We start from the raw sequence: 24,428 nt of genomic DNA on the forward strand, positions 1-24,428 counted from the left end.
CTTGGTATCAAAAGAAGAAGACAAATAAAACTCAATAAAAAATGTTAGAATATGGACTACAGTGTAACGTTATCGATAAACCACTTAAAACAAAAACGCAATGTACTTATGAATACAAATTATGTATGTACATGTTGGACACGCCGATAACAAACTGATAAGTTATAGTAGCGGGTGTACTTGTGTGGGCCATATCTCCACCATTGTGTTGTATGTAAACATATATATGTACATATAACATATCAATCTGTTTTACTCAGTTGGATCTACATGTACATGTGAAATTCATCTGTCCATATATATGTGCACGCCTTTCTTACAATGTAGGTATGATGGCCAGAGATAGCCGGGGTAAACCCGTAATAAAGGAGAGAAGTTCAACAAACCATCGCAAAGATTCTGGAGAAAGAAAAGCAGAAATCAGCGTGAGAAAGCGAAGCCGCTCAAATCCAGAAAACGTCATACAAGATGGATCACATCCGGGTAATGCACGCCGTCAGCTAAGGGTGGTAACTCGTAATAACTCGGTAGCGGGAACGAATGACACGCTTGTAATACAACTGCACGAAGAGTCCACTGCTACAAACACCAGAAGTGGGGCGTTAAAAGAACGACAGGAGATGTCCCACAAAACACCACAGAGCAGTTTAAATCAGGTGACACAAAACTCAAGTGGTGCAGTGCAATGGAATGGTAATGTGAAACAGATCGCCCGGGCCAATCCCGAGAGGAGGGCCCTCCCAAAAATCATAGTAGAAAAATCTAACCATGAACAACAGTTTGAAGAGAAAAGCAAAAAAAGTAGAGTGATAGAAAGGACAACAAATAACAGAAGTGAAACTGTTCCCAAATCGAGTTTTGCTAAACAAGAAAAGAAAGAGTCGGCATCCAAACTTCCGGTACTCCAAAATACCCGGATGCATCTAAGATCTGGTGAAAAGGAGACTAAAATTACATCTTCTTGTTCTAGTGAAAGAAAATCTTCTATTACCCCTTGCAAAAGTTTAGATAAACGAGATATCAAAGTGCCTGATGATTACATGGAAATCAAGCTATCGTCATCACACAGTTTACAGCGGAAGTCTTCTTCCAACAAATCTTTGAAGATACCAAGTAAGGAGTCTGCACAAACCTTGTCTGCGGCCAAAGAATTGCCGAGTGAAAAGCGACTAAAGAAAAAAGTCACCAATGCAGAACAACCCACAGCGAAACCAAGCTATGGAGTGCGCAGTGTAGGAAGACAGAGCGGACCGGAAGCCGTCAACCCTCCGGAACAGGAACAGGAAGGGGCTAAAAACTGCTCATGTTTGTACTCCCGGACTGTGGGCAGTAATAACCAAAACTCCGGCAACGCGTTGGTCATTGATCGCACTAACCGTGGTAGAACAGAGATCGGCAGTGATACTGAACTCACAGGGAGGGTGGGGGATCTCGGTATGATAGAAGAGTCAACAGGAAGTCCGGATCAGTCGCTCTCAACCCCTGACAGTCCAGCAGAGGTAACTATCCAATAATCAATCGATGATCGTTGGTAAACCTTTATATTTTTACAAGCTGTATGTTATCTATGTACATTCGTGGAAAGGTCAGATCTTGAAACTAAAGTTTGGTGTCGTTTTTCTGTTTGTCTTTCACAAAAGAAACCGAATTCGGAACAAAAAGTCGAGAGAACATGCCAAAGAGAATGGAAAAGACGTCCTAAGAAGCAATCCGAATCACAGGTAAAAACGCAGGTTTGTAAATGCTAAGAAGTGGAACGAGAACTATTTTTTGCTTGTCAGGAATTTTTGGGCGAGTCTGCCCCCCCCCTTCAATTTCAATTACGATGCTACGTGCCTGATTTCATTCTTTTTTGTCTATCTTGAGAGCTCTTATTCAACTCGTTACAAAGAAGACGACATTTTAGAAGGGTATCCCGAGCCTGACTTGTCATCTTCTTTCTGGATTCCATTGGATAATGAGGACCTATCAAAGGTTGCAAACCACGTCCTTAAGGTAAGAAAACAACATAACTATCCCTAAGAAGCATTTTTTTGAAAAATGAATATAGATGTATGAAAATTAAGACCGATATGGGACTCCTGTTTGGCTTCATCAGCTCCTTGCTATATAACTACGCATTCGACCTATCATATACAGTCGTCTTCTTTATTTTAGATATCAGAAACTTCAAAATTCTCAAAAATAAAAACCACAACCTCAGTTAAAAACCATTAAGAGGATGTAAAACTTAAAATATCAGATCAGATTATCAAAAATTCATATAATTGGATATGTACACTATAATATAGAAACATTTTTACATTCATATAAACAGGCAACTCCTAAAGATGCCGAGAGTTTCGAATCGCTGCTGAAGTACCTGTGCCATGATCTCAAATCCAGTTTGTCGCGTGTTCGCGCCATTTACTGCTGGATAGTTAGCCAGCGACTTCCGGTGATTGATGACGTAAAAGACCTTCCGTCACACGAATCTCCGCTAGGAATTCTGTACCTGATTACACAGGGAATAAAGTCTTACTCCGAAATGTTCTGTAAAATGTGCAGGTAATGTTTCTACTCGTATTATATTGCAAGGTATTCGAAAGCGATTTTGCGTTACTTTGCAATACAGTTTTATAAAGCAAAACACTCCATTGGTTTTTTAAAAGAAAGTCAACGATTTTTTGCCAAATATCTTAACCTTTTTTCTGTGTATTTTTCATAGGTTTGTTGACATACCCTGCGTAGTGATACATGGGCTAAGCAAAGGCGTGATGTATAACGTTGGTGACGTCATGAGCAAAGATAGACACGGAAATTCATGGAACGCGGTATACGTTGAGGAGACCTGGCGCTTCGTCCATTGTCACTGGGCATCTAGGTCAGCGAGGGGATACAATTCAGGAGAGTGGGTTACTGTTGACTGTCCAGAATTCCGTACTGATGAAATAGAGGGGGAGAGTCGATCTTATATCGTCAGTTCTCTCATAAATGACTATTACTTTTTCACTGACCCCTCAATTTTTATAAACAAGTGCTTTCCATTCGATGATCGGTGGCAGTTGTTATTGCAAAAATTATCAAAAGACGAATTTGAAATGCGTCCTTTTTTGCAACCAGCTTTTTATGCATTAAATCTAAAGCTAGTGGACGAAACGCTTTCATGTGTTGTGTACACTAACGATAAGTATGTTCTACAAATCAAAATGCCGTTCAAAAGTCGAACCAGGCTGCGATTTTCCTACAACTTGTATCGTCTGCGGAACTCTCTGGACGAGGGAGAATACGACTATCCTAGCTTGGAGAAGTTCACCCTCCATTACTGCATAAAAGACACGGCTTTCTTTGAAATCAGATTCCCCCCGATTTCCGCAGGCGAATACAAACTCCAGATATTTTGCCGTGACAATCAAGTGTGTCTTCCGTCCGAATGGATATGCGATTTTAAAATCGTCTGCAAGAAAGGAATGGAAATCAGTATCCCACTTCCGGTCGTACCACGGATAGGATGGGGAATTAACCCAGAACTAGCAAAACACCACATAACCGCTGTTTCGCACACAGACGGTCTTTATTCGTTAGACGACGGGGTCATTAGGTTTGAATTCGTCTTTCCAGGAAAAACTGAACCACATGCTGAGTTACTGAAGCATAAAAGCACCAGGTCGGAGTTTGCAGACTACGTCACAATAGAGAAAAATGGAGCAAATGTTTCTATAACCGTCGAGCCGCCATGTTCGGGAGAATTCGCTTTGCAGATTTTCTGTCGACAGGAAAGGTCTCAAAATCACGTCAACGTCTGCAACTATCTCCTGAAACGAACTCTGTTTGCTGAGGTGTGTGAAATTAATTTACCGGCTGAACATTCTAAAGGTTACTAAACAACCATAACCTTCATGCGCGGATCCAGAAAATTTTTCCAGGGGGGGGTCCGAAGGATAATTGTGTTTGCCAGGGGGGGTCCGAGGCATATTTTCGCGATAATTTTACTATGTAAATTTAATAAATTTTCATTTTCCAGGGGGGGTCGGGACCCCCCCGACCCCCCCTCTAGATCCGCGCATGACCTTTATTCTGTTCAACGTCAATGCATACATATAATTATGCGTACTTTTTTTTATATATCGTGTACTGAGTGCATTGTAAAGTTCCACCACTGAAGGCGCGTCCTTTCATTGCTAAAGATACCCCTTTTAATGATATATACGCTTTTTTAAACGCCAAAAGTCTTTGTAGCAATATTCTTTAAACATTTTCAGTCAAAGGCTCATGCTGAAGTCCGGAGAAATCTCGCTACAGCACTGTTACGGAACGACTTGTCTCTAGAGGAACTCTCGGAAGTCTTGGAGAGCTTTAACAGACTCGGCGTTGCAGACAATGGAGAGGTGGAAACTGCTAGAAAGAAAATCGGACAGCTGCAGCTCAGAGAAGGCAAGTTCTTAATGAATGATTACAACTGTAAATTCCTATTTAAACGCGAGGAATTTAATATATCCGCGTAAAATCGCAAGAAGCACATCTCACGGATTTTGAAATCTGCCTTATAAAATTTTGGACAGATAAAACTATGAATGAATAAAAAATTCGGCGTTCGCGATTTTATATATTATATTTTTATTCTTTCAATTTGATGCAAAATGGTTGAATCGCATTTATAAAAGTACTCTCGCTTCTTGTCGAATTAAAAACGCTTCGTCCATGTTTAACCACCGGGCATAGCCATTTTCAAATCTCTTCACGGCACTTTAGAGACCTTTTAATTTTTAAAATTCTGAATTGCAATTTTCTGTTATAGACCTCCTCGCAGCCATCAAATGTAGAAGCTTGGACAAACTAGAGAAGGCCCTTCAGAGCGTGAGGGCGTGTCCACCGTCCTGTGGGGTGGACTTGGGGGACAATGTCAGTAAGGGAGAGAAGCTGCTGGTCCATCTGAAGAGACTGAGGCGCCTGCGCGCGGCTGTTCTAGAGATGGACTCGCAAACGATCGCCGAACTCCGCAGTTACACCAAACCCCCTCTGGCAGTTCATGGGGTCATGGTGGCTACGTATATCCTTCTTGGGGTCAAGGAGAAGGAGTTACAGGTGAGATAAAGATGGGATTCAGTGATTGGGTATTTTGTGTTCAAGCAGAGATGTATAATTACTTTGTAGTATTACGTCACTTTTATCATCTCTCTGTCTCTCGTCACCGATGAGAGAGAGAGGGGGGGGGGGGCGAGAGAGAGAGAGAGAGAGAGAGAGAGAGAGAGAGAGAGAGAGAGAGAGCATACTACCCATAGTCTGCGTCTCCAAACGAACCCTGGCGGAAGAGAGAGAGGGGGGGGGGGGGGGAGATATAGAACACGAACGAACGAGAATCATCAGGATCAATACATGCAGATAGAGTAAGAAAGTAACAAATACGTTGTAATTGAATGAACAGAAAGACAAATGAACTGGTTTACAGAAAACGAACGACTTTTATATAACGATTTTAGGGGCAAATAATGGACATACAGATGTAAACTTATATTTCTATTTTAACGAATGAAGCATCTATTACTTCGGGATTATTTTCTAGCATTGGTTTGGGGTACAGAATCTGATCGGTAAGACAGGCAGGGAAGCTCTGAAGAAACGAGTGGAGAGCTTTAATATGAGGGGTGTGCCGCCTGAGGCCCTACACAGGGCCAAGGAGATCCTGGACCAGTACGACCTGTCCATCGTCCAGGATGCCAGCGCAGGCGCAGCCACCTTCTACCTGTGGGTAAGGCTAATCAACCATCAGGGGTCCAATTAATCTAGTCTCTGACTCTCATAGTCTGAAAACTAAGGTCAGCTGCGCATACATGTACGCTTACTGACCGTGGGTCAAACATTTATCTAAGAATGTGTGTCAACTCGCTGCATTTCATTCGTTCTGTAGTAGTTGGGCTATGTGGACCGTGGATATCGGACTGGGTAGCTCGGTGTTAGAGCTCCTGACTAGAGTTACAGCGGTCCCGGGTACGATTCCCGGTCCAGCCATATGTTTTCAATATCCGTCCATTCCTATTACATTTGGTGCCGTGACCTACCCCTGGAACTAACAGGTTTGCTCCTGCCAGGGGAAGAACCTGGGGTGATCTTTGAGGGCGAATATCATTTAAGGAGGGAGGAATGTAGTAGTTGGGGCTATATGGACCGGGGATATCGGCCTGGGTAGCTCAGTGGTAGAGATCCTTACTAGATTTTCAGGGGCCCGGGTTCGAATCCATCATTATTTCTCCCATCCCGTTACTACACATTTTTTCAAGGAAATCTTGCCAATCGCGTTAAGATTAACGCACGTGTCCATCGACAGTGCTTTGTTTACTGCATGATCATTGTTTTCATTCCTATAAAATCTAAATTCAATCTTTTATTGGTGAATTGAGTAATTTATAAAAAAAAAAAAAAAAAAAAAAAATATTGAACAACAAATTCAATGAGTTGACCAGCGGTTAGTAAATGTATGCAAGACTGGCCGCGGATTTCCGACGATGGTCCAACCTAACTCATGTACATAGCTCTCTATTGAGAGACAATTGTTGTATTTACACTTGTCAATCATTTGGTAAGAAATACAAAACGTATCAGTTATTTTGTAAGAAACGCAACACGTTTGTGTATATATAAACTATTTGGTAAGAAATATAACACGCGTCAGTTATTTGCTAAGAAATTAATTATCAACTATTAATTTATCTATGATCATCTTGCCCAGGCCATCAACATGATTAAGGACATCGAAGAGCAAACTCCGTCCTGACGGGTGACAGCGTCAGAGGCCAGGGAATAGTTCGTCTCACGGGGGTCACCTTATATAGAGGGGTTCCAGGAACAGACTGTATAGAACATTTATATCTATCAGTGTGCGTGTATTGTATCAAAATCATAAAATGTTTTATTGAGAAGAACTTTTTAAAAATTATTTTGGTAAGTAACTTGAAAATTGAGTATAACAATGATTATGATATTTAACCGATTATTTTTTTCTTGTTCTATACAAATATATAGTTGATATACCTGAATGTCAATAAACAAATGAGATATTTCAGCTTTCCAAGTTTTGGTTTTGTTTATTTTCAACATTTTATCATGTAAACATAAATATAACAAACTGCGGAAAAATATTTTTTTCAAAAACAACATTTAATTGAAAGCTATTGCTGGAATACATTGTAATTACAATACGTTGAGAAAAAAACGAATTGTTTAATAGTTAATTAGATATCATCTTGGGAAGAAACCATGAATCACAAGATTTGATTCACTGCTCGTGTCGGACTTGACTTTGGATATCGGAAGTAATTTCTCGTGCCAATTCTCGGATTTCTCTGTTTTTATCCTTCTCTAGCTCCTGTAAGACATGTCTAGGTAGCTGCAATATATGATGGTGTTTTATAAGGATAAACTACTAACAAGTTGCTTTTATAATAATGAAACAAAATACTCTCGATATATGCATGGTGAGAAACAATTAGGATATAAAAAGTAGCACCCTTTATCTGGAGAAATCACATTAACAAGCTACACTCTACAGCGGTTCATTTGATGAGGTAAAGTTCAATAGACATCAGCAGTTTTTTATCAGTCTGTAATATGTTGAGGAAGGTATCTTAATATATCAGAGACAGTACTAGTTACTTCTTCTTCTTCTAACCATCCATATATGAGATTGAGTTTGATATCTACATATATCAGGGGCTGTTACTCGCCTCCTCTTACAACTCATATATAAGGTTGATGTTGATATCTACAGATATCAGACAGTTACGTACCTCCTGTATCAGTTCATGTATGGTGTTTAGGTAGATATCTACCGATATCAGAGAGTTACACACCTCTTCTAACAGTTCATAATGTGAATCCAGGATATCTTGGGACAGAGTATAATATATCAGAGACAGTACTAGTTACTAACTTCCTCTGACAGTCCATATATGAGATATCAAACAATAAATCTCCATCTGAAATAGTTTGTGAATTAGATTGAGGTTGATATTTACAGATATCAGAGACAGTAACTCGCCTCCTGAGCTGTTCTGGTTGAGGTAGATATCTACTGATACCAGAGACAGTTACACACCTCTTCTAACAGTTCATATATTTGCCTAGGTATATATTTAGAGACAGATACAAACCTATTCTAATCCTTATATATAACAGTTCATATATTTGCCTAGGTATATATTTAGATACAACTACTAACCTCTTCTAACAGTTCATATATTTGCCTAGGTATATATCAAGATACAATTACAAACCTCTTCTAACAGTTCATATATTTGCCTAGGTATATATTTAGATACAATTACACACCTCTTCTAGCAGTTTATATATTTGACTAGGTATTTATTTAGATACAATTACTTACCTCTTCTAACAGTTCATATATTTGCCTAGGTATATATATAGATACAATTACTTACCTCTTCTAACAGTTCGTATATTTGCCTAGGTATATATTTAGATACAATTACATACCTCTTCTAACAGTTCATATATTTGACTAGGTATATATTTAGATACAATTACAAACCTCTTCTAACAGTTCATATATTTGCCTAGGTATATATTTAGATACAATTACAAACCTCTTCTAACAGTTCATATATTTGCCTAGGTATATATTTAGATACAATTACAAACCTCTTCTAACAGTTCATATATTTGGATAGGTATATATCTAGATACAGTTACAAACCTCTTCTAACAGTTCGTATATTTGCCTAGGTATATATTTAGATACAATTACTAACCTCTTCTAACAGTTCATATATTTGCCTAGGTATATATTTAGATACAATTACTTACCTCTTCTAAAAGTTCATATATTTGCCTAGGTATAAATTTAGATACAATTACTTACCTTTTCTAACAGTTCATATATTTGCCTTGGTATATATTTAGATACAATTACTTACCTCTTCTAACAGTTCATATATTTGCCTAGGTATATATTTAGATACAATTACTTACCTCTTCTAACAGTTCATATATTTGCCTAGGTACATATTTAGAAACAATTACTTACCTCTTCTTCTTCTAACAGTTCATATATTTGCCTAGGTATATATTAAGATACAATTACAAACCTCTTCTAACAGTTCATATATTTGCCTAGGTATATATTTAGATACAATTACTTACCTCTTCTAGCAGTTTATATATTTGCCTAGGTATATAACTAGATACAATTACAAACCTCTTCTAATAGTTCATATATTTGCCTAGGTATATATCTAGATACAATTACTTACCTCTTCTGACAGTTCATATATTTGCCTAGGTATATATTTAGATACAATTACAAACCTCTTCTAACAGTTCATATATTTGCCTAGGTATATATTTAGAGACAGTTACTTACCTCTTCTAACAGTTCATATATTTGCCTAGGTATATATTTAGATACAATTACTTACCTCTTCTAACAGTTCATATATTTGCCTAGGTATATATTTAGATACAGTTACTTACCTCTTCTAACAGTTCATATATTTGCCTAGGTATATATTTAGATACAATTACAAACCTCTTCTAACAGTTCATATATTTGCCTAGGTATATATTTAGATACAGTTACTAACCTCTTCTAACAGTTCATATATTTGCCTAGGTATATATTTAGATACAGTTACTTGCCTCTTCTAACAGTTCATATATTTGCCTAGGTATATATTTAGATACAATTACTTACCTCTTCTAACAGTTCATATATTTGCCTAGGTATATATTTAGATACAATTACTAACCTCTTCTAACAGTTCATATATTTGCCTAGGTATATATTTAGATACAATTACTTACCTCTTCTAACAGTTCATATATTTGCCTAGGTATATATTTAGATACAATTACAAACCTCTTCTAACAGTTCATATATTTGCCTAGGTATATATTTAGATACAATTACAAACCTCTTCTAACAGTTCATATATTTGCCTAGGTATTTATTTAGATACAATTAATTACCTCTTCTAACAGTTCATATATTTGCCTAGGTATATATTTAGATACAATTAATTACCTCTTCTAACACTTCATATATTTGCCTAGGTATATATTTAGATACAATTAATTACCTCTTCTAACAGTTCATATATTGGCCTAGGTATATATTTAGATACAATTACAAACCTATTCTAACAGTTCATATATTTGCCTAGGTATATATTTAGAGATAGTTACTTACCTCTTCTAACAGTTCATATATTTGCCTAGGTATATATTTAGATACAGTTACTTACCTCTTCTAACAGTTCATATATTTGCCTAGGTATATATTTAGATACAATTACTTACCTCTTCTAACAGTTCATATATTTGCCTAGGTATATATTTAGATACAATTACTTACCTCTTCTGACAGTTCATATATTTGCCTAGGTATATATTTAAATACAATTACAAACCTCTTCTAACAGTTCATATATTTGCCTAGGTATATATTTAGATACAATTACTTACCTCTTCTAACAGTTCATATATTTGCCTAGGTATATATTTAAATACAATTACAAACCTCTTCTAACAGTTCATATATTTGCCTAGGTATATATTTAAATACAATTACAAACCTCTTCTAACAGTTCATATATTTGCCTAGGTATATATTTAGATACAATTACATACCTCTTCTAACAGTTCATATATTTGCCTAGGTATATATTTAGATACAATTACTTACCTCTTCTAACAGTTCATATATTTGCCTAGGTATATATAGTTACAAACCTCTTCTAACAGTTCGTATATTTGCCTAGGTATATATTTAGATACAGTTACAAACCTCTTCTAACAGTTCATATATTTGCCTAGGTATATATTTAGATACAATTACAAACCTCTTCTAACAGTTCATATATTTGCCTAGGTATATATTTAGATACAATTACTTACCTCTTCTTACAGTTCATATATTTGCCTAGGTATATATTTAGATACAATTACAAACCTCTTCTAACAGTTCATATATTTGCCTAGGTATATATTTAGATAAAATTACATACCTCTTCTAACAGTTCATATATTTGCCTAGGTATATATTTAGATACAGTTACAAACCTCTTCTAACAGTTCATATATTTGCCTAGGTATATATTTAGATACAGTTACTAACCTCTTCTAACAGTTCGTATATTTGCCTAGGTATATATTTAGATACAATTACTAACCTCTTCTAACAGTTCATATATTTGCCTAGGTATATATTTAGATACAGTTACAAACCTCTTCTAACAGTTCATATATTTGCCTAGGTATAAATTTAGATACAATTACTTACCTTTTCTAACAGTTCATATATTTGCCTTGGTATATATTTAGATACAATTACTTACCTCTTCTAACAGTTCATATATTTGCCTAGGTATATATTTAGATACAATTACTTACCTCTTCTAACAGTTCATATATTTGCCTAGGTATATATTTAGATACAGTTACAAACCTCTTCTAACAGTTCGTATATTTGCCTAGGTATATATTTAGATACAGTTACAAACCTCTTCTAACAGTTCATATATTTGCCTAGGTATATATTTAGATACAATTACATACCTCTTCTAACAGTTCATATATTTGCCTAGGTATATATTTAGATACAATTACTAACCTCTTCTTACAGTTCATATATTTGCCTAGGTATATATTTAGATACAATTACAAACCTCTTCTAACAGTTCATATATTTGCCTAGGTGTATATTTAGATAAAATTACATACCTCTTCTAACAGTTCATATATTTGCCTAGGTATATATTTAGATACAGTTACTAACCTCTTCTAACAGTTCATATATTTGCCTAGGTATATATTTAGATACAGTTACTAACCTCTTCTAACAGTTCGTATATTTGCCTAGGTATATATTTAGATACAATTACTTACCTCTTCTAAAAGTTCATATATTTGCCTAGGTATATATTTAGATACAGTTACAAACCTCTTCTAACAGTTCATATATTTGCCTAGGTATATATTTAGATACAGTTACATACCTCTTCTAACAGTTCATATATTTGCCTAGGTATATATTTAGATACAATTACTAACCTCTTCTAACAGTTCGTATATTTGCCTAGGTATATATTTAGATACAATTACTTACCTCTTCTAACAGTTCATATATTTGCCTAGGTATATATTTAGATACAATTACAAACCTCTTCTAACAGTTCATATATTTGCCTAGGTATATATTAAGATACAGTTACACACCTCTTCTAACACTTCATATATTTGCCTAGGTATATATTTAGATACAGTTACTAACCTCTTCTAATAGTTCATATGTTTGCCAAGGTATATATTTAGATACAGTTACAAACCTCTTCTTACAGTTCTAGATGCAGTTACTAACCTCTTCTAATAGTTCATATATTTGCCTAGGTATATATTTAGATACAATTACAAACCTCTTCTAACAGTTCATACATTTGCCTAGGTATATATTAAGATACAGTTACACACCTCTTCTAACACTTCATATATTTGCCTAGGTATATATTTAGATACAGTTACTAACCTCTTCTAATAGTTCATATGTTTGCCAAGGTATATATTTAGATACAGTTACAAACCTCTTCTAACAGTTCTAGATGCAGTTACTAACCTCTTCTAATAGTTCATATATTTGCCTAGGTATATATTTAGATACAGTTACTAACCTCTTCTAACAGTTCATATAGTTGCCTAGGTATATATTAAGATACAATTACAAACCTCTTCTAACAGTTCATATATTTGCCTAGGTATATATCTAGATACAGTTACAAACCTCTTCTAACAGTTCATATATTTGGATAGGTATATATCTAGATACAGTTACAAACCTCTTCTAACAGTTCGTGTATTTGCCCTATATATTTAGATACAGTTACAAACCTCTTCTAACAGTTCATATATTTGCCTAGGTATATATTTAGATACAGTTACAAACCTCTTCTAACAGTTCATGTATTTGCCCTATATATTTAGATACAGTTACAAACCTCTTCTAACAGTTCGTGTATTTGCCCTATATATTTAGATACAGTTACAAACCTCTTCTAACAGTTCGTGTATTTGCCCTATATATTTAGATACAGTTACTAACCTCTTCTAACAGTTCGTGTATTTGCCCTATATATTTAGATACAGTTACAAACCTCTTCTAACAGTTCGTGTATTTGCCCTATATATTTAGATACAGTTACAAACCTCTTCTAACAGTTCGTGTATTTGCCCTATATATTTAGATACAGTTACTAACCTCTTCTAACAGTTCATATATTTGCCTAGGTATATATTTAGATACAGTTACAAACCTCTTCCAACAGTTCATATATTTGCCTAGGTATATATTTAGATACAATTACTTACCTCTTCAAACAGTTCATATTTTTGCCTAGGTATATATTTAGATACAATTACATACCTCTTCTAACAGTTCATATATTTGCCTAGGTATATATTTAGATACAATTACTTACCTCTTCTAACAGTTCATATATTTGCCTAGGTATATATATAGAGACAATTACATACCTCTTCTAACAGTTCGTGAATGAGGTTGAGGTTGCCCTCTACAGATATCAGGGACTGGACCAATCTCAGGCTATTCACCTGGTTCTCTGTAGCTACCTCTTCTTTGTTAAGACACAAAAATTAATTAATTAATCAGTTGAAAGGATAATTTTATGTCAACTACATGTATGTTTTCGTTTATACATACCTTGCAGCAGCCAGGCTAGGAGTTTTATGATTCCTCGCTTTGAGGACAAGTACTTGATTCCATTCTGATTAATGCTCAGGTTATACAGTGCCATCAGGATTAGGCTGTAAAAAAAATTAATTTTAACTGATAAATCATTTACGTGTAAAATTTTCTACGCATAACATAAAACTCTACAATATTAGAGGTAGTCAGTATTGTATGTTTAATCCGTAATTTCACATACATGAAACTACAGTTTTACCAGAACTTCTCAATACCCTTTACAATATCGTAAGTTTAATTTCTTAAATTTTCTTATATTAAAAATCAAATGATGAATGAAGCAAGGTAGATTTTTGCTGAGACTGATGCTGAGTTTTTGCTTGTTTCAATTTTTTACACTTCACTGTTTGAGACGAACACTTTCCTTTTAATAAAACTTATTAAGCTGATATTTTCTAGTTATTTTTTGTTATTTTGTTTCACTGACTTTTTGAGTCGTGCACTTTTCCCGTGGGGAGCCTCCTCTAGCACGTAGATGAAGGTGTCCACTAGTTGACGTCCCCGGGGGTTGGTTATCAGGAAATCACGACCAAACGCAGAGGCAGCAATGTCTGGCAAAAAGGTTTTTGTTTAATTTTTTTAACATTGATTGATTGGTTGATAAAATGATTGACTGATATTATATAAATAGTGCCTGTTCGGGAGGGTAACAGTTGAAATTGACACCCCGAGAAAACCATTGTCAACCGACGCGAAGCGGAGGTTGACAATGGTTTTCGAGGGGTGTCAATTTCAACTGTTATCCTCCCAAACAGGCACTATTTATTTTGTTATACTGAATGTCTTTTTTAAAAGTTTTAAGAAAATTTTACTGCTTTTATATAGGAATAACGTGAATTCTACAGCGAACCGTACGCGCATAATTTTAGCGCATGTGACATTTTTTAATGTTACCCGTTGCCAAGTGCGTTGCTAACGCTGAGGGTAATAGTAAATATTATTAACTGCGTCTTAACCAATCAGATTTCAGTATTTAACATGAAAGTATAACAAATAAGAAAGAGTAACGAAAGATAACTATTGGCGTCGTATTTAAAGTTACAATGTAACGATATGTAGGATATAAACTTTTGTTTTAATTAAAAGAAATCAAACGGCATTCGCTTGCGTTTTCATAAAACTGATATGAAGTTCTTGGAGTTTTCTACCTGAGTTGTAATTAACAAGATTTAATACACAAGTTCTTACTGGTGATGACACCACAAAGTGCGTGAACAAACTGGCTCTCGTCCGAGTCCATTCCCGGCCAATCAGATTTGTAGGTGGTGACGTAACTGTTCAGTGTGTTCGAAACTAACGTTAGGAACTCCTCGACCTTACTCTGAAACAGTGAATTTTTTTTCCCATTTTTAATCTAAATATTAAAAGCACTTCATGCCAATAATTTTTTTTTGATTTTTAACCTTTTTTGAACAATGCTAAATATTTAAATGAGACTAAACATTTAAGTCTTGATCTTGTGTGTTTTTCGATTGATTTGTACAGGAATAGTGAAGAGGAATCAGAGGAAGATTATAAATAGATAATCTTGGTCACCCCTATCAGTAAGGACTGTATGGTGTCCTCGCTCCTGGACACGCGCCACAATAGAGTGCAACACGCGGCCCCCAGACCGGAGCAGTACTCGGACTGCTGGGATAACTGCTGAGTCAGCACCTCAACCTCGTGACGTAACCGGATGTTCTCCTATAACGAAACAGCTATTGAGTCCACAAAAATGAAAGACAAAAAAGGCCTGAAAAGCGCAAATTGTTGTAGTAAATATCAATCTAAGGTTCTCAGGCCGTTCGAACAATTGAGGAAATGAAGAACTTCTCGGTCGCATCCAGGCAAGCAGATAAACCAATCAAATGCATCTGTTATAGGCGTCTATGACAAACTTGATATAAATGTAGATGATGGGTATTGTTTTATCTGTTGAGATTTTAGGCTGTGCTAAGCTTCTTTATTTTCATATGATTCACTACATGATTTAAAATACACCAATGAAGAAACATTCAAGGTTGTCTAGCCATTACTTAAATTGATGGAAAGCAGCTCCATTTTGTATCTAAATTTCAACATCCGGTAATGATTATTCATTAAATTATTTACATGGGTGTTTTTCGTGTTCTGCCATTTGACCTGAAAAGTTGCGATCAAGATTTTTTTCTTAAAATAAAATGCAGAAAACATATATTTTGCCATTTTACACAATAATTTCTTTAAAATGTTGTTAGAATCTTACAACCTATTAGTAAAAAAAATATACGGAAGGTCAGTGTTTAATGCAACAAATATAGATTCATCCATATGCGTAATTAAATAGGATATCTTTAATGAGGGACTCGATTTGAAAACGAAACTTTGAAGAACACCATCTCATCTACAATCTACATTTGTGGCAGAATTATGTGCATGCATTCTATGCAATTTGATGTTCTAGTTTGATTGCGTTTTATACGATAGTATTACACAAATAACAACCTAGATTTTTAAATTGAATGCAGTGCGATAATATGATAGCTCTCTCTCTCTCTCTCTGACCTGCTTCTCCTGTTGACACTCGGTTACAGCTGTCTCACAGCGCGTCCTTAGATACGAGATTTCTGCTAGGTCATTCTGTATCTGTTGTCTGGTCTGCTTCAATTCTAAATGTCAATGAAATAAAATCAGCAGTTCTTAATGATCGAACGTTTGATTTAAAAAACACAACCACCGAACAGTTGCTAAATTTTATTTATTGAGTGCATGATTAATGGAACAATTGTGCATAAATTTCAAATTTTATTTTATGTGTAATACGTGTATATATTACTATAAATTTATGATACAGCATATATGTCACAATATTTGTATAATGTATATAATATATGTACTTCAAATTGTAAAGGTTAATTTTTTATGTAATTTAGTCAAACCTTACCGGATAGCGCTAACAGATGTCTAACGACCGATAAATACGGCGTCAAATCGCGGTCCCATGCAAGCAACGGCCACTAAAACCTCTGTCACACTGGAGCTGCATCCTCACGGCGATCCCGCTGCGTCCTTAAATAATGTAAAACGCCAAGGTAAACGCATTAGAGTCTCCTACAGCGCCGTAACAACGCAACGGCATCTTCGTAAGTCGTGGTGGGATCGCCTTGAACATTTTAGAACGCCATGCGACGCCGCGCACTTTGAACTTGCACAAAGTACGCGCCGTGGCTCTGCGTTCTGATAAACACGCCGTAGAAGCGTAGTGAGGTCGCCGTGACAGCGCCATAAGATCTCCAACAGCGCAAAGAGAGCTCCGTCGGCGCGCTCAAGAAACGCAGCTAACCGCAGTGTATACGCAGTGGTAAGTCAATTGCGCTTGCACGGTGTCATTTGGGATCTCACTGCATCTCTATCGCGCTCTTATTGCGCATCCACAGCGTTTGAACAAGTTGTTTTTCATTTGGCTGCGTATACACAGCGACCCCAAAGAGCGCTCTCGTAACGTTTCTTCTGTGTTTATACCGCGTTCCAACGGCGTTTCCAGTGCGTTGTCATCAAGACCACGAAAAATCGAACAATGGCTGTTGTACAATAGCAAGCGATGTAATAATTATCAAACTGGATGTAGATGACTATGTTAAATTTTAAAAGTAGCATTTGCTAATATTCCAAGATCTATCAATGGACGTAGATGGAATTCATGCCATTTGGTTCTGATGTTTTCATATCTTTTCTATGTTTTCTTACAACTAATAACGGATCTTTTTTGTAAACCTGACTACTTAGAGTTTTGTCCTAGTCCTTCACCAATTGGTTAGAAGTAGTTATGTTTCAATTACAATGTACCTTTTCATAAAATCAAAACATTTTTTTAGTCATTTATTTAGTAGTTGTAAATTCTTATTTGTTTACCATATAACTGTACAAATTAATATTAACCTACCAAGAAGTAAAGAACGTCTTGTGCACGCAGTCAGCGCGCAGAGCACGCCGTGGACGCGCTGTAAAAACTCCTAGCACGTCGTGAGCGCTCGGCGGAGACTCAGCGAGAGCGCAGTTTATCGCCAAGTAGAACTCCGTGGAAACGCAGTTACACGCCGTGGGAGCTCCGTAAGAATGCCTCGGTCGCCGTCAGGACGCCGTGACATCTCCACTTGTAAAATTTTCAAATAAAACTGTACATTTTTTTGATTTTCCTTGCGATCTTACGGCGATTCCGTGAATTTTACAACGCCGTGAACACGCCGAGGGGGCGCAGCTTGGTGTGACAAGGCCTTAACGGACCTCTTCGTTTCGGTCACGAGAAAGTCGACACAACGGTTTTTGACCGGCCGTTGTACCGTTCACTTCGGACCAGTCCGGTTCATCCTGTATACGGTCGGCGTTGTCCGTTTCTAAATCGGACAAATTGATCAACGAACATCAACGGAAGCGGTTCATGTTGATTATAGAATACGTATTGGGCTCTGCATACGTTCAATACGCATCATACCGTACATTAATTAAGTGCACATCATAGCCTTTCGGTTTAAAGTTGGTCCTAAGTTTTATGGATTCTCAAATTCCTTTGCCGAGTCAAGCGGGGTTTGCTGGACCTCACAGCTAGAACATGAACGCATTTTCCGAACAAGAAAAGACAAGAATTAAACGCATGCGAACGGACTAAAAAAAATGCAGCCATCCGTCGGACGTCCGGTTGCGCTATCCGGTGAGGTGTGACTGGGCTAAACCAAGACACCCAGCAGTGTGGCTCACCCTCCCTCAGGGTCTCAGTTACACGTGCCTGGGGACCGGTGCTGGGGGACACTTTTGGTTTGGGGGAATTCTTCCTCAGCTGATTTCTAATGTCGGCGACAAGCCTACACAAATCACTTTGACTCACCGACATCAATTCCTTAATAAATAATAAACAAACAAGAATTCAATCTATAATTTAGCAAGGCAACTAATTTGAACAAATATTTATCAGTACATTGATTAAGTTTTTAATCGTTTTGCCTGTAGATCAGAGACATATTTATAAACAAAAGCAAGTTGTTTTATAAATTAATTTTCCAAATACACACATCTACATTATATTGTTTCCTTATATTGCCTACAAAGCTTCCAGAAATTCTCTGCGGCTGTTTAAAGGGAGTTACATACATGTACATGTACTGTTAGACATCGACGAAATTAAAAAAAAATAGCACTGATCGACTGACGGATGGGTAAAAAAACCCCCACAATTCCCGCCACTTGTTGGGGTATGGTATACTGTAAGGCTTCTGTCACTAAACCTCAGAGGCACAGGAGCATCTAATCCGCTCTCCTCATGCATATATTAAATTACATGTAACGTTACATGTCATTGAGAGCAGAGCGGATAAGATGCACCTGTGCTCTGAGTTTACCGAACTCTTTGCCTCGGTTTTAGAATTGGTTGCATCTTCAACACGTTTTCCTTCTTTGGACCTTTCCTCGTCTTCTGGCAAATATTCATTTTTCTTTTTCACATCGATGATAAAATTATTCTGAAATCATTGAAAATGATCTTGTTGAAAATGAACATGTGGCATTAAACGTTTTATGACTGGCTTACACTCTATAGTCTCTCCCAAGATATTTTTGACGCATATTTTCTTTAAAAAATCATTCGATATTTATGAATACCTCTTGATTCAGACGATGTTCATTCATTAGTCTTAAAAAAATCGCAAGATTTTACTTTTAAAACGCCCCCTCTAGCTTGTCAGGTTTCAATACACGGCTAAAAATAGAAAGTCTACGGGGATTTTGCATTGCATCAGCCACAATGAAGCTCAGATGTTAACGTTGAAAAATTGTGCGAGATATTCCGAGTAATTTCCGAATGGAGAAAAGATGTCAACAGTCCCCATTATAAATCTCCGTAGGAAATCTATTTCGTTCTTGTGATTTTTTACGAGGGAAAATTATAATGTGTGAATGAAGTTATCTTGGAAATTTTCTCTTTCATCGATTTCAATTGCATTCTTTCACAGGTATGTGTATTTTTATTAAAAATCGTCCAAACGTGCAGCATAAATATCTTGGGACAGACTATACATATAACATGTAATTGAAAAAGGCTAATGAGCTATCAAGTAACTACATGCTTATAAAACTTCCATTGAAATCCCATTGCATTTAACGCTAAAATATCGTTATTGATGTTAATAATTAACTTATACGTGAAACTGACCAAAGTCTTCTGAATGTCATCTGAAAACTTTTCCATTTTAAATTTCCCACAAAAAAGTACTTCCATTAACTGAGGCACTCCGAATGATATGTATAGGCCTATATCCGATCTTGTTTAACTTTTAATCGATAATTATTTTGTAGAGCAGTATGAATATTTTCTTAGTAAAGATATGGAAATAGTTTACATGCTTCTAGCATGCTTTGTAAATATTTTTTTATTTGCATGCACTGCATTCACTGCGGTCCAGAAGTTCAAACAGACGCGAGGAGTTCCGCATAAATATTTTGCATCGCGATAACACTGTTGTTATATATCAGGTGTATTTTTGGCACCTATGACTTATGACCGATTTTTACCTTAATGTCTATGACTGTATAGCACTATGAGTGATAACAGAAGAAAAAGATACAACCCAGGGCAGCGCACGCGGCCAGATAACGGAGAAAACAACCACAGAATCTCGTCTGCCCCTCTGCGGGGATCAAGTCGGAATAACAATTCACAATCCAGCGTAAGTGGACGGGTGTTTTTTGGTTTGCAGTGTCTTTTTAGGTGCAAATTAATAATCTTGAATGTTTTTCTGGAAAATGCACCGATGATTGGTTGTATAATTGATATTTTTAGTTGTGGCATCATAAGCACTCGTACAAAATAAATTATATGTTCAGACCTGTTTTCTTGAAATCGTTCTTCACACGTGTTAGAAACTTTAATTAATATACTATACATTCAAAAGCTTTATGCACATGAGCATGAATTTTATGTTTTTTCATAATGTTTAAATCATTTTTTGCATTTTAGTTTTAATAGCCACTTGTCAAAGTTTTTTAAAATGCATGTTCATATATAGATCATAATAATGAATAAATAGCAGTTTGTCTGAAAGCATCTTACCATCTGACACAAACATTAATATGTCCATTGGAAGTTAAAATGGCCTCAGCCCTGGTATAATTCAATGACCTATCATGAAAACTGTGTAAAATAATAAAGATACTCTTGTGCCTCTGGTGTATGGATGAGGTCCTAAAATAAACAGGGTCCAAATTTCGACTGTGTTCATCTTTTGTTTACATCTCGTTCCTTCTCACAGGAACAAGAGCAATTTTGTATGCATATGATAGACTAGCAATCAACTGGCCCAGTAATTATTAAAATGCACTTCAAACAAGTAAAAATTTTATTGAATTTTTCCCATCAAATAACAGCAAATTATTAGCAAATGATTTATGATAAAAACTTAGGTTGTATATATACATGATACATAAATGAAAATCTTGATGAAATGTCCAAGAAAACAAAATATGTTGTTAATTTTTTTTTTCACAAGCATGGACACCTTGCATGTCTTGTTCATAGATAAAGTTGTGACCACCCAGGATGCCTGTCAAGTAGTGCATATATTGATGGTGGAGTAACCCCCAGGTCCCCTATCTCTCTGATCTAAAATCTGTAGAGGTTATCTTTCTTTTGACAAATCTTTGTTTTTCCAATCTGCATTTGTTGATTAGCAAGTAAAGTAGGGTCACCATAGTCACTTGATTATGATTAATTTGTGATATGCTTCTTGAAGAAATAATTGTACTGAATGTTTAAGCATAAAAATGTATCTTTTTTCAAAGTAATTTTTCATGTTTTCAGCATCATAACTCCTCAAGAATGAACAGTTACGACCATGTCCGCAAAATAGTTCAAGAAGAAGGAAGGACTGCAAGAAATCTAGTTCTGTATAATGTTCCCGTCAGACAACACACAGGTAGGGACCATCTCACAATCTATGTCTTGTTCTGTATAACATCCAAGTCATACAACATACTGATACAGGTAGGGACTGTCTCACAAACTTTATCCAAGTACTTATGTGTAACATCCCTGTCATCCAACGCACAAATAGGGACCGTCTTACCAAAGAAATCTAAATGTTCCAGTCAGACAACACACAGGAAGAGACCGCCTCACAATCTATGTCTTGTTCTATATAATATCCCTGTCAGACAACACACAGGGAGGGACTGTCTCAAAAACTTTACTACCTCTGTAAAACATCCAAGTCAGACAACACACAGATAGTGACCTAACACAGCTAAATACATATACATACAGAATAGTGACAATGGTGAATGGACCATCCTAGTGTTGTCATATCAGTTGAAAATCAAAATGGATTTATTGGCAGAATCGGTTGACCCTGATTAATTGATGATTGCTAAATAAACAAATTGATAACAATTTGTATTCAATTCATCAAAATGGGGCCCTTAATTTTATGCTATGGTTGAATTTGAAACATTTACCAGTAAATGCTATTTGCTCTCGCTTATGCATTGCTTAATAGTGACCAATTAAAGAGTTACATATCTTTGAAATTAGAAAAAAAACACTGTTTTGCAACAGTTTTCATTTCATTAAATACAGGATGAAAAACAAAACAGTAAATATAGTAATAATCATGTTAATGTAATAAACTGGTTTTAATCGATTATAAATCCCAAGTCAATTTTCATAAATTGACAACCTTTACAACAGATCATTTAAAATTCAATCATTGTGACAACACTAGACCAGTTCACAAATAACAAGTAACTGTACAACTCGCACAGATAAACAGTCACTTGTCCAAATTACTGCTGTCTGACTAGATCCAGCCCCTCAGTTATTCAGTAAAATGAATAAGTGGGGGCTGGCTAGACGCTAGTCTGACAAGAATTATTGGTGATTTTCAAAGAGAGATCTCCATACAAGTAATTTTTCTGCAGCCAGTCTACATCTGAATCTGGACCCCAACCTAGCACATAACACATCATTTATCACCTTTTTGTACTTTGTACTTTCCTCAAAAAAATCTTATAGCCAATAGAAATATTTGTTATTATTATAGAGGAAATGTTAAAGATAACTTTTAAGGTTGAGCATGGTGAGGATGAAGTAAGTTAATCTTTAGAATAAAAAAAAATACACACACAACCAAAACATACAAGAAAATCCAATAAATTCAAGCTAAGAAAAAAATTGGATGATAGTTGTGACTTAACAGATTGCAAAAGTATAACTGTCTGACCTAGTTTCTCAAGCTTGACCTAGTTTTGGGACTTGAGACAGGTGAGCTGCCCAGCCAGTGTGTCTGAAGTGGTGGGTTCTTTGGCTTCGTGGTCTATTGTTTACTAGACATCACTACCCAGAATTGAAAATTCTCTTAGAAATTATTAATATTTCATGACTATTCCCTTAATGAATGCACTGCTATAAAAACTGCATTTATATTGACACAATTTTCCTACCTGGCATTGATTCAGCTCTGATGTAAGAAACAATCACATAAAATAAATCCAGGGGGAATCGGTAACCCAATTATAACAGGAGAGAATGATCCAAGTGGAGACTGTGTATGGGACATTATTCTTGGAGATATTGATTTTATTATTATATCAATACACACAGATATGCCTCAGTCTCGTATCCCTGTAGTGGCAGTGTAGCCCAGAGAGATCTGGTCTGTGAGAGTGAGTCTAGGGCCTGCTGAGTGTGAACCCCGAGTTCTGTCGTAATCTCGAGTTCAGTAGTGGTTCATAGCAGGAAATTTGTTGTGTGCGACATATTATTATCATATCTCACTGAGCCGTCTGTGTTTACTGTCTGGATTGTGAGCATGAGTCATGAGGCTCTCAAAATCTCGAATCTCAGGTAAGGCTCTCAAAACCAGACCCTATTTTTCAAATGAAACTTTCAGTATGTCAAATCTTTTTAACAAACATGATCAATGTATTTGATATCTTCAGTTGCTTTCATGCAAGGATCCTAAATCTTGGGTATTCTCAGCTGTCAGGTATGACTGAGTCAGGAAATCTCTTATCTCAGATATTATATTATTAATAAAATGATTTTAATAAATCACAAATTTATCTCTGAAGTCTCTGAGTCTTGAAATTGCAGTTCTCTGTATAGCTAGTCACTGTTGGATGAAGCCGTAAACTAATTTCTATTAACTTTACAATATGAATCGGGAAACATAATTCCTGCAATCATATTTTATTCATAAACGTTCATAATTACTTATGATACTTCCAGTTGTGGCAATCAATCTAGTGAAAGAGGTGGGATGAGCAAAATTAACTCCCAAACATATTTACTGTGGAATCTTTTTTATTCATGTGGGTTAATATTTGTTGGTAGCCGAAATTTTCCTGGTTTGTGGGGATGTAATTTCGTTTTTCGCAAGTTCCGGATAATTTTGATAAATATCAAACAAATGCTTGTATACATATGTTCTTGGGGAAGTTAATTTGTGGGCAAGGGCACAAACATTGGTCCCCCAGGGGCCCACAAACAATGATGATTTAACAGTAAGCTTCAGTGTTGATTTATTTGCTTAATTTATTATCGTTCTTTAGTGCAGAGTAACATATTCTGTCTGGAGCTCTTCAAACAGAATGTCGTGGTTTCAATTTTGTTTTTTTGTTTCAGATACATCCTTTAAGACACCGTTGAGAAATCAGACTCCACAAAAGTTTTGATTCA

At 36.0% G+C, this 24,428-nt stretch overlaps 3 protein-coding genes across 7 annotated transcripts in view; 2 read left to right on the top strand and 1 right to left on the bottom strand.

Moving 5' to 3' along the window:
- Positions 1-217: 217 nt before the first annotated feature.
- Positions 218-7,039, top strand: LOC128178879 (uncharacterized). 3 transcript variants are annotated; one of them, XM_052846265.1, is made up of 9 exons: positions 219-1,499; positions 1,641-1,733; positions 1,867-1,995; positions 2,318-2,547; positions 2,708-3,818; positions 4,242-4,413; positions 4,778-5,064; positions 5,543-5,728; positions 6,707-7,039. In XM_052846265.1, the coding sequence occupies exons 1-9, from the start codon at positions 330-332 to the stop codon at positions 6,749-6,751; spliced, it is 3,423 nt and encodes a 1,140-aa protein (XP_052702225.1). In that variant the 5' UTR covers positions 219-329; the 3' UTR covers positions 6,752-7,039. The 3 variants fall into 3 exon arrangements, with proteins under 3 accessions (XP_052702227.1, XP_052702225.1, XP_052702226.1); XM_052846266.1 differs by having other exon boundaries at positions 1,641-1,721; XM_052846267.1 differs by lacking the exon at positions 6,707-7,039 and having other exon boundaries at positions 218-1,499; positions 1,641-1,721; positions 5,543-6,198.
- Positions 7,040-7,113: 74 nt separating this feature from the next.
- On the bottom strand, positions 7,114-24,402 carry LOC128175874 (heat shock factor 2-binding protein-like). Of its 2 annotated transcripts, none has more exons than XM_052841733.1 (10): positions 23,192-24,402; positions 19,102-19,221; positions 18,464-18,602; positions 16,274-16,377; positions 15,284-15,433; positions 14,936-15,068; positions 14,175-14,298; positions 13,703-13,806; positions 13,516-13,616; positions 7,114-7,363 (listed from the first exon to the last, which is right to left on the bottom strand). In XM_052841733.1, exons 3-10 carry the CDS (start codon positions 18,594-18,596, stop codon positions 7,253-7,255), a joined length of 960 nt encoding a protein of 319 aa, XP_052697693.1. In that variant the 5' UTR covers positions 18,597-18,602; positions 19,102-19,221; positions 23,192-24,402; the 3' UTR covers positions 7,114-7,252. The 2 variants fall into 2 exon arrangements, with proteins under 2 accessions (XP_052697693.1, XP_052697692.1); XM_052841732.1 differs by lacking the exon at positions 23,192-24,402 and adding an exon at positions 19,911-19,978.
- Positions 20,169-24,428, top strand: part of LOC128175873 (S phase cyclin A-associated protein in the endoplasmic reticulum-like) — a 37,560-nt gene continuing 33,300 nt past the window's right edge. For both annotated transcript variants that reach the window (XM_052841728.1, XM_052841729.1), the window contains exons 1-2: positions 20,169-20,424; positions 21,555-21,669. In XM_052841728.1, the coding sequence (XP_052697688.1) occupies positions 20,296-20,424; positions 21,555-21,669 (244 nt within the window). In that variant the 5' untranslated portion in view covers positions 20,169-20,295. The remainder of the gene's footprint in view (positions 20,425-21,554; positions 21,670-24,428) is intronic.

The sequence above is a fragment of the Crassostrea angulata genome, chromosome 3, assembly GCF_025612915.1.
Source record: "Crassostrea angulata isolate pt1a10 chromosome 3, ASM2561291v2, whole genome shotgun sequence".
Lineage (NCBI taxonomy): Eukaryota > Metazoa > Mollusca > Bivalvia > Ostreida > Ostreidae > Magallana > Magallana angulata.